This window comes from Arachis ipaensis, chromosome B4 (assembly GCF_059453495.1).
Source record: "Arachis ipaensis isolate K30076 ecotype BB chromosome B4, ASM5945349v1, whole genome shotgun sequence".
Taxonomy (NCBI): Eukaryota; Viridiplantae; Streptophyta; class Magnoliopsida; order Fabales; family Fabaceae; genus Arachis; species Arachis ipaensis.
Genome location: NC_142439.1, coordinates 146,238,817 through 146,253,039, shown reverse-complemented (window position 1 = coordinate 146,253,039; position 14,223 = coordinate 146,238,817). Strand labels below are relative to the sequence as shown.

The 14,223-nt window shown below is 32.0% G+C and overlaps 2 protein-coding genes across 3 annotated transcripts; one reads left to right on the top strand and one right to left on the bottom strand.

Annotated features, from left to right (window-relative positions):
- Nucleotides 1–1,413: 1,413 nt before the first annotated feature.
- Nucleotides 1,414–4,550, bottom strand: LOC107635577 (Homeodomain-like superfamily protein). Its single transcript, XM_016339083.3, has 4 exons — nt 3,837–4,550; nt 3,350–3,695; nt 2,939–2,986; nt 1,414–2,048 (listed from the first exon to the last, which is right to left on the bottom strand). Exons 1-4 carry the CDS (start codon nt 4,176–4,178, stop codon nt 1,771–1,773), a joined length of 1,014 nt encoding a protein of 337 aa, XP_016194569.1. The 5' UTR covers nt 4,179–4,550; the 3' UTR covers nt 1,414–1,770.
- A 4,359-nt stretch (nt 4,551–8,909) lies between these two features.
- On the top strand, nt 8,910–13,605 carry LOC107635576 (protein MEI2-like 4). 2 transcript variants are annotated; one of them, XM_016339082.3, is made up of 14 exons: nt 8,910–9,043; nt 9,608–9,750; nt 9,851–9,896; nt 9,994–10,077; nt 10,263–10,687; nt 10,783–10,941; nt 11,056–11,172; nt 11,260–11,408; nt 11,526–11,677; nt 11,784–12,363; nt 12,471–12,555; nt 12,671–12,739; nt 12,847–13,026; nt 13,124–13,605. In XM_016339082.3, the coding sequence occupies exons 2-14, from the start codon at nt 9,673–9,675 to the stop codon at nt 13,187–13,189; spliced, it is 2,190 nt and encodes a 729-aa protein (XP_016194568.1). In that variant the 5' UTR covers nt 8,910–9,043; nt 9,608–9,672; the 3' UTR covers nt 13,190–13,605. The 2 variants fall into 2 exon arrangements, with proteins under 2 accessions (XP_016194568.1, XP_020977859.1); XM_021122200.2 differs by lacking the exon at nt 9,994–10,077.
- Nucleotides 13,606–14,223: the final 618 nt, after the last annotated feature.

Below are 14,223 nucleotides of genomic sequence, written 5' to 3'. Positions count from 1 at the left end.
CATGGCTGTGAAGCACCTGTATTCCCCATATTTGAGTCCAACACCACTTTTGCTTCCATATTCAAATTAAAAAGTGGATCTTGGAATATAAGAAAAAGAATTAGGAATGCATTTCTCAAAATAAAATGTTTTATTAAATACTAATCATTATTGGTTGAGAAATGAAAAGTTAACATTCTACGTTTTATGACTTATTCCATAATTAATTGTAGGACTAAAAGCTATATTATTACATGAACAAAATATATTACTGGTTTACTTACCTTTAAGCATAACAATTTTGAATGAAACTAATAGCAAGTATCTTGATAAATATTTAAGCAAAAGTTTTTTTTTTTTTTTGCCCTTCTTAATTAGTTCAGGAAGAATATGGTAATCCAAGTACCTTTTTCCTATCCCAAAAAATAAAAAGTAAAAATGAAAACAAAATCAATTCAATCCAATTTATATGATATATTCAGTCTTAGTTGTATGACGTTCTAAAATTTTCGGTCAAACTAATAAATTTGACAAGTTATGTACTGATAATGAATTAAGAAGTAAACTTATAGAGACAAAAGGGAAAGGACAAGAGGATGTATTAACCTTCTAATTTTATATCTTGTTTCATATATTCCTATATATAATTAACAAGAATTTACTTTTTAATATCTCAAAAAATTGTGTTTGTGTACATACAATTATACAACCATCTTATTTTTCCGAATTTTCTTTTTGTCATGAATTCCTGATTTTGATAGATGATAAGGTAATATACATCAAGGAATCAAAGCTGAATGCATAAAAGTAAGGAAATGAAAGAATCCAAGAACTTGTAAGCATGATATTTGTTGCATTACCACTTTCACTGTGAGCCAAAAACATGATTAAAGTAAAAACCAAAATACAAAAAGACAAAAAAAATTGCTGGACAGTAGTAACTATTAAGCATGGAAGCAGCATGAAGTATGTACTTCTATAGGTACATACACTATGCATTTAACACTTCTACAAATAAGTTTCACTATCACTATGCTCTTTGTATAAAAACTAATTATTTGTTGCATAAATTCTACTCAAAAATCTTACTTAAGATTAGTTTAATATCGAATGATGGGACTTTAAGTGGCAAACAAAACCGAGATAGGTTTGAAATTTTGTCCAGATATTTCACTTCTTTTATTATTAGGATTCTGATTGAGAAAAGAATTAATATCTTAACATGTAAAAGGTGGAAATAATAGTAGAATACTAATGTCTTTTGTTTTTTCATTACTAATTTTCAAATTAAAAAAAAAATGTATAACCTACCTGTTCCTACATATAGCTTACATGACAAAGCAAATTTAACTCTAGATTAAAGGAGTCTATAACACTTCTTTTGGTGCTATATCCTTCACCTTGCACTTCATAAAGTAAAATGAGCCAATTCAATGAACCATAATCTCTTTCACAATATATAATCAAGAGCATAAAATGAAAGACAACTAAGAAAATATCTTCAATAGTGTCATCATCTGTACAACCGCTATTATTGGCTGCTGAAATACTACTAATCTATGAAAAACAATAAATGCAGTAACTTCCAATTTTTCCAATTTTTTCAAATGTGTTGTAAAATCCTAGGATGCTAGTAATCAACCACAAAAGATATGCAAAAAAAAAGGGGAGGAAATGGAGGAAGCAAATGCTGCACATATTCTTCTAGAAGCTACTCTTGATAAATGATGAAAACCACTGGTACCTAAAAGTGTTTTATGTACACTGCTCTAGTGTTCTGAACTTGTTGCATCATAGTTTATCAGCAATTCTTCCTAAAGCATCTGCAAGCTTATCCAGCACAGCAACAATGTTACTTGCTGTGTCTTTCTGCTGTTGCCGATCCAATTGGAAATTGACGTTCTGAGCTTCGAGTTGATCGCGCAGCATCCTGCCGTTTTTTTCTAACACATCAATTAGTTGACTCTGCAGAGTTTCTTCTTCCGAATCAACTGAAAACCGCTTCCTCTTTCGTTCTCCTTGAGATGTAGAATCCGGATTTGAAGCTGGTTGTTTCTCATTAGTAGCATCTATAGGGTAAAAGAAAATGTCTAAACAAATTAAATTCTATTTGACAATGTCATCATGGAACTTAACTCTGTAACATTGTAATGGTCAAAATTTTAACCTTTGATCCTACTCATATGCCTTATACATGAAGCTGTACTTAAGCTAAAACTCAGGAGCTCAAGTAAGGGCATAATCAAAGCTTATGCACAGAAGGATCTATACTTTGTGGAGAAAATTCTTCCAGTCATGTCATATAAGATACATACTTGATTACCATTTAGGTAAGTGTAACATGTGTGGATTGCCAAAAATATACAATGTTACACTGGGACAAGTAGTGTTATTCAATGACTTACTTCAAAGGTGCACAATATCCCAGTAAAAAACTATTCATGCACATGTATGGAGTTTCAAATCAAGTTCATTTACTGAAGATTCATGTGTTACAGAGCTTTCAACAAAATTTCAAGCAACAATCATACGTTATATTTCATTACATTACACTTGTCAAATACTAATTACACATAAATAATCGTTAGAAAATGCTCTATTGTAACTTACAAGTCTGGATTAGGAAAAAGCTAATCAAGAAAAGAGTAAAAAAAGGAAGTAAGTTGTCACTGATGAATTTCAGCTTTACTTAGGAGGTCAGATTTTACCATATTGTGAACAAGAGTAAACACATTAAACCAGTCTCCTTGTTTTAGCTTTTCAGGTACAATTTAGCCTTTGTACTAAAACATTAATGTTGTGCCCAGAACACACAAGCCATATTGGAACAAACACAAGGTTCATTTGCGAACAATCAACATGTTTCTTGAGCTAAGCACTATCGATATCATTCCTTCACAAAATAATATCCACAATTCTCAACCTATCATCAATTCATCCTAATGAAACACATCATTACCTTGAGCATTGCCTTCCCCTTGGAGGGGTGGTTGATACTGCTTCTCCGCTGTAAATCAGAAGAGAAAGGCAGGAAAAGTTAAATAAATAAGAAAAAAAAAAGAGAATGAATGCACTGTCATCCAAATACCACCCCCAACTTTTCCACCTTCTTAGCAAAACAATATTATTGATATATGACAGATAATAGTGTAGTCTCACTAGTCTGATCCCTGTAACCGAAAACTCCACAGTCATTGTAAAAACAAACAAGACAGCACCATTACTATAAACAATAAATAAGATTGAAAAAACTCATACCATTGAAGTAGTTGATATTAAAAATTACAATTTTTGCACTTATCAGCTAATCAGCTAAACAACAATAAATTTCGGCAACATTGCAGCAGTTCATAAGTGCAGAGTTTCAAACCTGAGATAGGAATAACAGGATGAGGAACATTCTTATTCCCAGAAACAAAAACCTCGTCCCTCTCAGAATCAGAGAATAATCCATCCTCACCTCCACCACCAACACTCACCCTCCTATTACTGTCATAAATGTGCACCTCAGCATCATCACCACCTTCCACTTCCTCCGCCACCTTCGCCGCCGTCGCAGAACTCGCCGGAATCACCGCCAACGCCGGAGAAACCGCAGCGTCAAGTATATCATACACCTCCTTATCAAAATACCCCGGTAACTTTCTCTCCCTCCTCATATCGTTTCTCATAACCCAAAACGACTCCGTTTCATCCCGTGCCCTAGACTCCCACTCCTTAAAGCCACGTTTTGCGAAAACAGAGAAAAAGAAACACTATTCAAATTCAAACGCATAATTCGATAACTGATTTTTATTAATAAGCAATTCTGAACTGAAATTGAGTTTAATCCAATCACGACGCAGCTAAAAACGCACCTTGATCTTCTTGTAATCGCCGGCGAGGTTGCTCCACCGTTTCCGACACTGAACCGGTTCGCGGTTCACGCCGTGCTTCTTACAGTACGACGATACCAGCTGCCACTTAGGCTCCGGCGAACCGATCGACGGCGAACCTACGGCGGACCGGCCAGGTCGGAACCTGGTTTCGGCGTCGGTCTTTCCCTGAATTAGTACCAAGATCTCCTGCCGCGTCCACCGCGGCAGCCTCGCCGTCGGTTTGCCGTCATCTCCGCCGTCTGGAGCCGCGGAAACTGGCTGCGCTCCGTTGACGGCTCCGTCGTGTTCGCCGTTAAACAGAACTCGTTCCTCCAAAACCATAATGGAAAAGAGGGTTTTAAAAATCACGTGACTCGCACGTGTCGGTTTCTGACGGTGTTTTTTGGGGATAGTCCCGTTACGGCGTTTTTAAAGAGAGGGTTTGGGTTTAGTTCATGGCTTCTCCGTAAGACTAAGGATTGAAAGAGAGAAAAGAAAAAAAAGGAAAAAAAAAAAAATTGAAGAACGAGAGAGAGAAAAAAGAGAGAGAAAGAAAGACAGAAAGGGTTTGCGATCTTTATGAGTGTAATTGGGGTGTTTTTATTTTTCTAAATTTTTAAGGGTTTTTGTTTTTTAGTAATTTTCACTGGCTTTAGTGTACACTAAATAGGTTCTTGGCCCTTAACTCCTAAACAAGGTTTTTGTTTATGATATAATCTAATAATTAATAATTGATTACTATTTATTGGGGGTCGTATCCTTATCTTTTGATTCTTCAAAATTAATGGGGTTTTCTTTCTTGGCAAAAGGTTACTTGCTGGGTTGGTTTGACATCAAATTCCTGAAACAGCACTTTCATTTCATTATCTTATGCTATCAGATCCTAATTAGTATAACCAATTGGGTTAGTCGAGTGGTCAGCTCACTCGTTCACTTAAGCAAGTGTCGGAAGTTTGAATCCCGCCTTGTGCATGCAGCAACTTATTGGCCAGCGGCAGACTTTTAAATGGAGCTCCGATCCGCGACGAATTAATTCTTAACCTGTTGGACTAGGAGATACCGTGGGCAACAAAAAAAAAAATCCTAATTTGTATTTTTCTAACTCCTGATTTAGGTCATTTTCTAAACGTTTCAAACATGAATTGTACCTTTCTCTTCATGTTTAGGGGTGGTTCAATGTAACTTATAAAAATATAAATAGTTAAATACCACCCACAGTTTTTACTCCACTACTTTATTATTTATTTTCCAATTTTTATTCTGAGGGATCAATCAAAGGTGAATAATGAAAGAATCATCCTTTTAAATAGGTAACCTCAAAAGTGATTAGTACTCTTAAGCCTATAAATTGTGTGTGGAAGGTGGACCATGGTGTTGATAAGGGCATGCTAACCCTACCACTTAAGATTAAAACCATTCATTTTTTTTTTCTTTCTCAATACCTCTCTTATCTTAAGGAATAATTCCCCTCTCAAATACTTGGCTTAATGGCTAATGCTTGTGTTTAATGGATGGACCCTCCATTAAAGCCACTTTTAGTTTTAGTGTTTGCAACCTTTTGACAAAACCTTAATTAAGGTAGTACCACTATTAGGCACTAGTCTAACACCATCAAGGATAATAATTAATTTTCAGTGACACGCCATTTCTCTAAGGTGTGTGTGACCCATATATAAAAGCAATTTGAATAATTCAGTTTAATATTGATTCATTTATTGATTCTTTTTAAGTTGTGATGTGGAGTCAATATTTATTTATGCTAGCACAAAAACACTGGTATGAATAAATATATGTTTTACTAATCATTTAAATGAGAACAAAATACACAAAATAAATGAATGTCCTTTTTTTTATACCCCCAATATTAATTTGATTATTTTTAGAAAAATAATTTTAAAAAATCAACTATAGAAAATTGAATATAACTTTGTAGAAAAGAAATGTATAAACTCAATTGCAGTCGACTTCACGTGAAGTTGATAACTGAAAGCAGTTAGATGATTTGACTAATTTGACTAAAATTTCATCTAACGACTCTCATTTATCAACTTCACATGAAGTTAACTGCACCTGAGTTTCCATTGAAAAGAAAACACTTTAACCTAACTAAAAATTCTTGGTTAAAGCCTTATATTTATAGCGTTGACTTGAGGGAAAAAGAAGATAATAAACTATGAATAACTAACTTTTCTCTCTAACATGCAAATACTATAATAATATGTATCAAATGAATTGTAGTTAACCACCATAGTCATATTATTCTAGCTAAATTGAAAGATCATCATAAAAATATGAACGAAGTTGGAAGGATCGATAATAATTCTGAATATAGTTTATTGAATTATGAATTAGAGGATAAGTAGCAGGTCATATTCTCTGTGTGGACCTGAATGATGGGGGACCAGAGTGGAATCTCTCGAAGAATTCCATGATTAAGCATCAAATTATACTAATACAACATCAACATCGAAAATATATGCATCAACAATACAAACAACATGAATTCATAACGTAATTGCAATAATTAATTAGTGAATTAGGAAAGTTAATTAATGAGAGTGTTAATTCAAAGAGATCACTGTCATTTATTTGTGTACAATAAGCCATAATAGCCGTTCAGTATTTACTTGATAATGCGTTTACGACTCTACTAATTTAACTGAATTTGATAAAATTTATTGAAGAGGTATTTGATCTTTTTTAAAAATCTTAAATTAACATTTTATATTTGGTAAAACATAAGGTTCATCTAGTTGTTAAATTTTCAACTAAACTCATCTTCTATATTGAGAGATCCTTAATTTTTAAGTGAGAATAAACTTAATTATTCTAATGGCTAACTAAAAAAATTTGAGACGGAAGAGAAAAAAATATAAAAAAAAAATACTAATAACAACATTTATTATTACTATTTGTCTTTTTATGTTTTGTATAAGGTATTCTTATTTATTGTTAATGATAGATCAATTTTAATAAAATAATTTTTATAGTGTATAAATAAATTCTATTATGCAAACTCTTGTGCAGAAGGAATGACCAATTATAGTTATAATTTATTTTTTGGCTATCTTGCGTTCTTTAATTTACCTTCTTATATTTTTTTTCGTCTTTATACCAATTTTATCGACATCTCATTTTTAAGAAGTTTGTTTTTCTTTGGGTTTTAAGCTTTGTTGTTAATAAAAAATAGATAAATTTTATTAATAAAGGAAAAATAGTTGAAAATCATAACTCATCATTCTAATTAGGATTTAGCTAACACGTAGCTTTTTAGGATACATAACAAGCTTACTATTAGTAATTTTTATTTAATAGATATAAAATAAATATATTAAAAATTTAAATTTTTTGTATTTTTAACAAAAAAAAATTTCAATTTATAATGTTAATCTATACTTTTAAAACACATGATAGATAAACCCTTTTAATTATTATTTGAATGGCTTGTTTGGCCCAAATCGTACTTGCAGGTTTTATTATTATTTTTTTTTTTGGACTCGGCAGGTTTTATTATTTATTATTTTGTTTTTGGTCAAGAGAGGTTTTATTATTTGAATGGCTGTGTTTGTTCTTGGGTCAACCAAGTAATTAGCAATCGAGATGGACTAAGCCCAAAAAAAAAAAAATTGAGATGGTCAAAAATGGAATAAATAAAAAATATAATATAGTTTTTTTTTCCATCTTAAAAAATAAAATAAAAGAAACGTTAATCTTATTTCTCTATTTCATGAAGTCATATATAAATATTTGTATTTAATATTTTATATAACATAATAAATGAAAAATAACTTTAACTACGTGATTAAGCAAATGACAGAATTAGCCACACTAAATTCCCACATTAGTTCCTTCTTTTTTCCTCTAAAGTCTTAACCATGTTACACACAGACACACATTCTCACGAAAGTTACGTAATCTTTGAGTGTTTTTTTTTTTTAACAATGTTATGTTAATTGTAGTATTTTACAATAAAAATTAAAAACTAATTATCAAATTAGTTGCTAATGTAAAACTTATGATTTACAGAAATCGATACGGATATGGAACACTACACAACACAAGATATGTGGTCACACAAATTTAAAATTCTTATAAGATACAGAGACACGTTATATTATAATATTTTAATATTTTTATTAATACTAAAATATAAATTAATCTTTTAATTATTTTTAATATTTGTTTTAATTATATAAAGTATTTAAAATATTTTTATTTTAATAATTAATAATATATACTATTTCTAAACTTATATAAAAAATACATGTTAAGAATAAAATTGAATACACAGACACATTTGATATTTAAGTGTGTTTAAGCGTATACACACATGTCTAACAAGTATCGATGAGTGTCGTGTTCTACACGTGAATACCACAAATCAAAAAAGTGTTTGGGTTTCCTAGGATAAAACACATAAAATATAAAATATATAATAAAAACGAATTATAACAGATATATTTATATATAAATATATAATAATTATTTTTAATGTAATTTTCCCTTTTTGTTTTTCTCTTCTTTGTGTAGATTTTGATGTGGCTAAGCTGAAGAACAGCGAAGTAACATTAATGACACAATCATGCAAATCTGGGACAAGTCAAACGAAGCTGAGAAGCTCAACTATATTCTCCTCCTTCCAACTGAAACATTAAAAAATAATAAAAAATAATTTAAAAAAAAACATCTCCGACACCTGATCATGAAGTCGTTAAACCAACAAAACCGAACAAAATAAAAAACGGATTTTTAATCTGTCCCAGATAACTTCCTACCTCACCGGAAGTTTGAGAGTTCCGGCAACATCACCGAAGCTCAAAAAACACATTTTCAGTTAATGGGGTAGCTCAGAACAAGAAAGAGTGATGAAGATGAAGAAGGGTGTTGTTGTTTTGTGTTAACGTGCAATGCAGGGAATTTAAACAAATAAGAAAGAAATTAAACACATAAAAAGGGTTTCCTTAGAACAAGTTTTGGATTGAAAATCTTGCACGCCACACATACATCCCTTCAAAACGTTACCTTTCTCTCTTTTTTTTTTTCTCTTATCCAAATTCCCACCTTGCCTTATGCCGTAATTTATTCGTTTTCCTTTCTCTCACTTCTTCTTCTTCTTCCTCCTCTTATTGCTTGCATGTATTTAAACGGATTCCTTAGCTTCCATTTCTTTGTTGTAACAATTCATTCCCTTTTTCCCACAAATAAAGGTAAGTGCTTTTTGGTACACGGTATTGCAATTCATTCTTCAAAATTCAAATTAGGGTTTTGGGAATTTGGACTTCTGAAGGTTTGGTTTTGGTTTCAAAGTCTTCAAGTTAATACCACTTCCATGTTAAAATAATTGTTAATTACTTGGACAAAAGAATATATTTTTCAATATTTTATTTTTATTTTGTTTTGAAACGGTGGAAGAAAAGGAGTAATTTTTAAGTTTTTTGTGATCCTCTTGATGATCTTTCAAAATATTGGTAGATTTTTTTTTTTTTTCAATTTAATACAATAATGTGTAAACGTGTGAATTTCCAAGTGCATTTGATTCAATGGATTTACTTCAACGCATGATATTTAACTATAGTAGTATATCTTATATTCAATGGATTTAATTAATTTAAATTATCCATGTATCAATGATAATTTAATTCCAAATCCATAATTTGAATTCGGAAGCTATCTAGATTCTAGAAGTTTTTACACGCAGTTTTCTTGCCGAGTAGGCAAAAAATATTTGGATGATTAACTTGCCTTATTTTTCTTTTCTCTATGCTCAACAGATATAAAGAGCTATTATTTCTAGATTTTCTTGGTCTATATCTACACATTACTTGGATTATTCAACATGCCTTCTGAAACAATGAACTCCAGAAATTTTTCTTCATCATTGTTTTCCTTTGAAGATGTTTCTCCTTCCACTATGGTATGTGATTATGTATATATAAGCTTTGAACATGGTGCTATATTGTGAGAGGTTTTGCAAAATTATAGAAATTTAACCTACCATCTTTTGTTCTTGACAGAAGCAAGATGAGTTCTGGAAATCAGATAACCTATCTAATTGCTATGGTTAGTGTTACTAATCTATTTGATTCTCTGTAATCATAGATTTTGATGAAGGAGCAAGGCCTAACTTGAGTGTACATATTGTTTCAAATTTTTTCAGAAAAGAATAAAATTGATGTAATTTCCACTCAGCATGAAAGCAACCTCTTCTCTAGTTCTCTTTCAGAGTTGTTTAACAGCAAATGTAAATTCTCATTTACTTGATTAGTGAATCAGCTTTATTGTACCAAATTCAATTATAAATGAGTCATTGACTTTGGAGATTTGATACATTGAATTGTTTAATACCAAATTTTGAAAGTAACAGATATTTTGGAATAGAAGAAGTAGCAAATATGATGTGGCTTAATATAACTCCTATTGGTGCAGTGAAACTATCTGCAAATAGTGTTCTATATGGACATTCAGTTGATAATATTGCACCTGAATCTGAGGAAGAGATGGTTTTTGATTCTATTGAGGAACTTGAGGCTCAAACTATTGGGAATCTTCTCCCTATCGATGACGACGATTTGCTAGCTGGACTGACTGATGATCATGAAATCTTTGTTAAAGATAGTTCTGGTGATGAATCAGATGAACAGGATCTTTTTGCTAGTGTTGGAGGAATGGATTTAGGACATGATGATAGTTCATCTTCTGGACAAAAGAATTCTGAATTCCATGATGATGCTTGTAAAGCGAAACTCGAGCTTTATAATACCTCAATTGCAAGAGAACACCCTTCTAGAACATTGTTGGTGAAAAATGTTGCTAGTGATGTTGGAGATTCTGAATTGAAAGCTCTATTTGAGGTTTGTGTTCTTGTTTTCTTTGACTTTTATAGTTCATGCAGTCATTATTTATTTAATATATAAAGGTAATGATAACTGATTTTCATTTTGTGAAGCAATTTGGAGGTATTCAGAGAGTTTACAATGCCTGCAAGCAATGTGGATTTGTGTTAGCATCATATTATGATATCAGAGCTGCCCAGAATGCAATGCAGGCTCACCGGAATGGATTTTTCGGCTTTAGGACGTTTGACATTCAATATCTTATTCCAAAGGTTAGGCACTGAAATTCAATATAGCTGTTAAAATATGATCATGCATCTCATAGAAAAAATGCAGTATTTTCATATACTCTTTTAGTGATTCCTTGCTTGTGGAAATTTTATCAGGATGATCCTTCCATGAAAGAAATTAATCAGGGCACTCTTGCTGTCTCTCTATATGATTTATCCATTACAAATAATGAACTTCGCCGAATGTTTCGCCCTTTTGGAGAAATCAAAGAGGTGAGTTTGGTTACCAGTTTACTAGTTGCAAAAATATTGATCAAGATAAACTATTTGTTAATTCTGTGTAACCTTTGTGAACTGCAGATTTTTGAAACACCTCAGAGTCCACATCACAAGTTGATTGAATTTTATGATGTGAGAGCTGCAACGGCAGCACTTGAAGCTTTAAACAGAAATGATACTGCTAGGAAGATGCTAAAGGTTGAGCCAAGCCTAATAGGATACTCTAAAAGGTACTATTCTCAATTCAACTGTTTTCTATAATAAGAAACAATAGCGTGGTTTGAATCATGTAGCCGATTTCACCTAACTATGCATGCTCCTTACTTGAAAACCTCTTTGCTTCATAGGGTCTCTTCAAGTGTTCCAAATGGTGTCCTTTGTAATCCATCCGAGTTCGCGACGAACATCAATATTGAAAAACAGGAAAGGCTAGATAGCAATAGCAGGAAGTTCTGTCAAGCAAACTATAATGCACACCCCATGGAATTGAATGATTGTGGTAAGTCAAAATGTGCAAATGAGTATTAAGTCCAGTAACTTAACTATGATTCTCAATCCATTGATTAAACTTAAACTTAAACTTAAACTCACCCTTTTTTTCTCAGTTTTTGAATCCTCTACTGCTGATGGAGGCCTTTCTCTTCCTCGCCATCGATACAAATGGAGCAACTCTTATCAGCATGTTGGAATGACATGGCCAAATTCACCCTCATATTTTGATGGAGTTTGTGCAGCTCCTACCTTACCAAGATTTCATGGTGTTCATAGGTCACCACCACATATGATCAGCAATGTTGTCTCCATGAATAGCCACCTTGCGCAATCTGCTCCGGCAGCCAACTATAACATTTGGGATAGACAACATCCCTATGCAGGGGAAACACATTGTTTGGACTTCTATCCACAAAATATGTTTCCAAGTCTTGGGGGAAACTATGTTGACCTTCAAGTCCTTCCTATGGATGTTGGATTTCCATTCCATAATCATAGGGAAATGATGTTTCATGGAAGACATAATATGATTCCCATGATCAATTCTTTTGGTACTTACAAAGAACGCGCTAGAAGCCGGAGACAAGGCAGATCAACTCCGGTAGACACTAAACAGTATGAACTTGACATCGAACGCATTAAAAATGGCGAAGATAACAGGACAACACTTATGATAAAGAACATTCCCAACAAGTAAGTGTAGTCATATATTTCATAGAATGTGTTTTTATGCAGCCTTTTATTTTTTATCTGCATATGATCATTTCCTTCTCACCAATTACATATTTGTTAACTTGCAGGTATACTTCAAAGATGCTATTAGCTGCAATTGATGAGTGCCATAAAGGAGCTTATGATTTTGTTTATCTACCAATTGATTTCAAAGCAAGTACCATTTACTTAAAGAAATTTGTCCCTTCTTTGTCATCTAACTTTTCCAAACTGAAAAATGGACTATTAATAATGTCTATTTTGGTATTCCTTTTTGTCTTAATTGCAGAATAAATGTAATATGGGATATGCATTCATCAACATGACTAATCCAAGCTTGATCATACCATTTTATCAGGTTAGCCAAATGAACTAGAAAGTGATACTATCTGATTTACAATATATATCTGTTCCAATTCTAAGAACTATAGACTAAAAATCTTAGTATGATGCAATTCTGTTTAGGAGTTCAATGGAAAGAAATGGGAGAAATTCAACAGTGAGAAAGTGGCAACACTAGCATATGCTCGCATACAAGGAAAAGCAGCACTCATTGCTCACTTCCAGAATTCAAGCTTGATGAACGAGGACAAGCGCTGCCGGCCGATCCTCTTCAACACTGATGGTCCTAATGCCGGCGACCAGGTACAGAGTTTCCTCTTATATGCATTAAACTATGCACTTCTCTTCTTTTCTTGCAAAGCAAGCAACATGTTTTGTACTAACTTTGTTAACAACACAGATCCCTTTTCCGGTAGGCGAAAATGTTCGAAACAAACCTGTCAAGCTCTCACCTGCTGCAACATGAATTTCATAGTTCATAGTGTTCAAACTAAGGAAGCATTTAGTTTTATTCCACCATCTCATTGATTTTTGTGGATGCTAACATTATAAAACTAAGTGATTTGAATTTGGTCTTATTGTTTGAGTTCCTCATATTTGGATTGCTTGAGAGAGGGGAAAACTCCCTTAGCTTAAGCCAAGGAATTTTTTGTTACTTTTATACCAAAATTGTTAAAATTTAGAAATATGAAGATCAAGATTGCATATATAGGACTCCTGAAGTTGGAATAGAATTGTACTTATACCATTTTTTTTTTCATTTTTCTGTAAATAATATGTTTTGATTTGTCAAGTTGGAGAACATTTGTGATTTTCAACCCTGAGTTTCCTTTTTAATGGAAATTTTGATGAATTATTGTGATGAAGCATTGTTTATACATACACATTTGTATCGTTCTTAATTGTGATTATAAAAAATGTTATATGTATACATAAAATTAGTCATTAAATTAGTTATTATGTATTTTTATATAAAATACATAATTTAATTTTGATGCACTGTTAGTGTAAAATAGTTTTACACGTACATCCAATTACGTAATGATACAGTAGAAAAAATAACTACATTTCATATTGATCGTGTAAATGGTCGTCTAAAATAATAGATGTGATTGCACGTTTTACACTATCAGTGCATCAAAATTAAACTCATAAAATATATACGTTGTTTTAATCATTTTCAATATGTAATTCATATTTTAACGTATATTCTATATAAATAGCTGATTTAGTAATTAATTTTGTATAAATATAACATTATTATTATTATTATTATTATTATTATTATTATTATTATTATTATTATTATTGCCTACTCTACTTGCTGGTATAGACCAAGGGGTTGACTCTGTTTTGGCCTTATGCTTAACTTTGGTTCAATTCTTAATTAAGCTTTTAATTCATATGGAATTTACTATTTAGTATATCACTTGGAATGATTTTTCTAAGCATTTGAGATGTTAGAAAGGTAAGAGAAAGCGGTAGAGAAAGGATTTGTGT

Bases quoted from the DNA above. Each gene is read 5' to 3' on its own strand.
- LOC107635577 (XM_016339083.3), bottom strand. From the start codon at position 4,178: ATGGTTTTGGAGGAACGAGTTCTGTTTAACGGCGAACACGACGGAGCC. The intron at 2,987-3,349 runs GTTTGAAACTCT...TCTGATTTACAG, and splicing joins TCCTGTTATTCCTATCTCAG to CGGAGAAGCAGTATCAACCA. The intron at 2,049-2,938 runs GTAATGATGTGT...TTTACCCTATAG, and splicing joins AGGGGAAGGCAATGCTCAAG to ATGCTACTAATGAGAAACAA.
- LOC107635576 (XM_016339082.3), top strand. From the start codon at position 9,673: ATGCCTTCTGAAACAATGAACTCCAGAAATTTTTCTTCATCATTGTTT. The intron at 10,688-10,782 runs GTTTGTGTTCTT...CATTTTGTGAAG, and splicing joins AATTGAAAGCTCTATTTGAG to CAATTTGGAGGTATTCAGAG. The intron at 12,740-12,846 runs GTTAGCCAAATG...AATTCTGTTTAG, and splicing joins TGATCATACCATTTTATCAG to GAGTTCAATGGAAAGAAATG.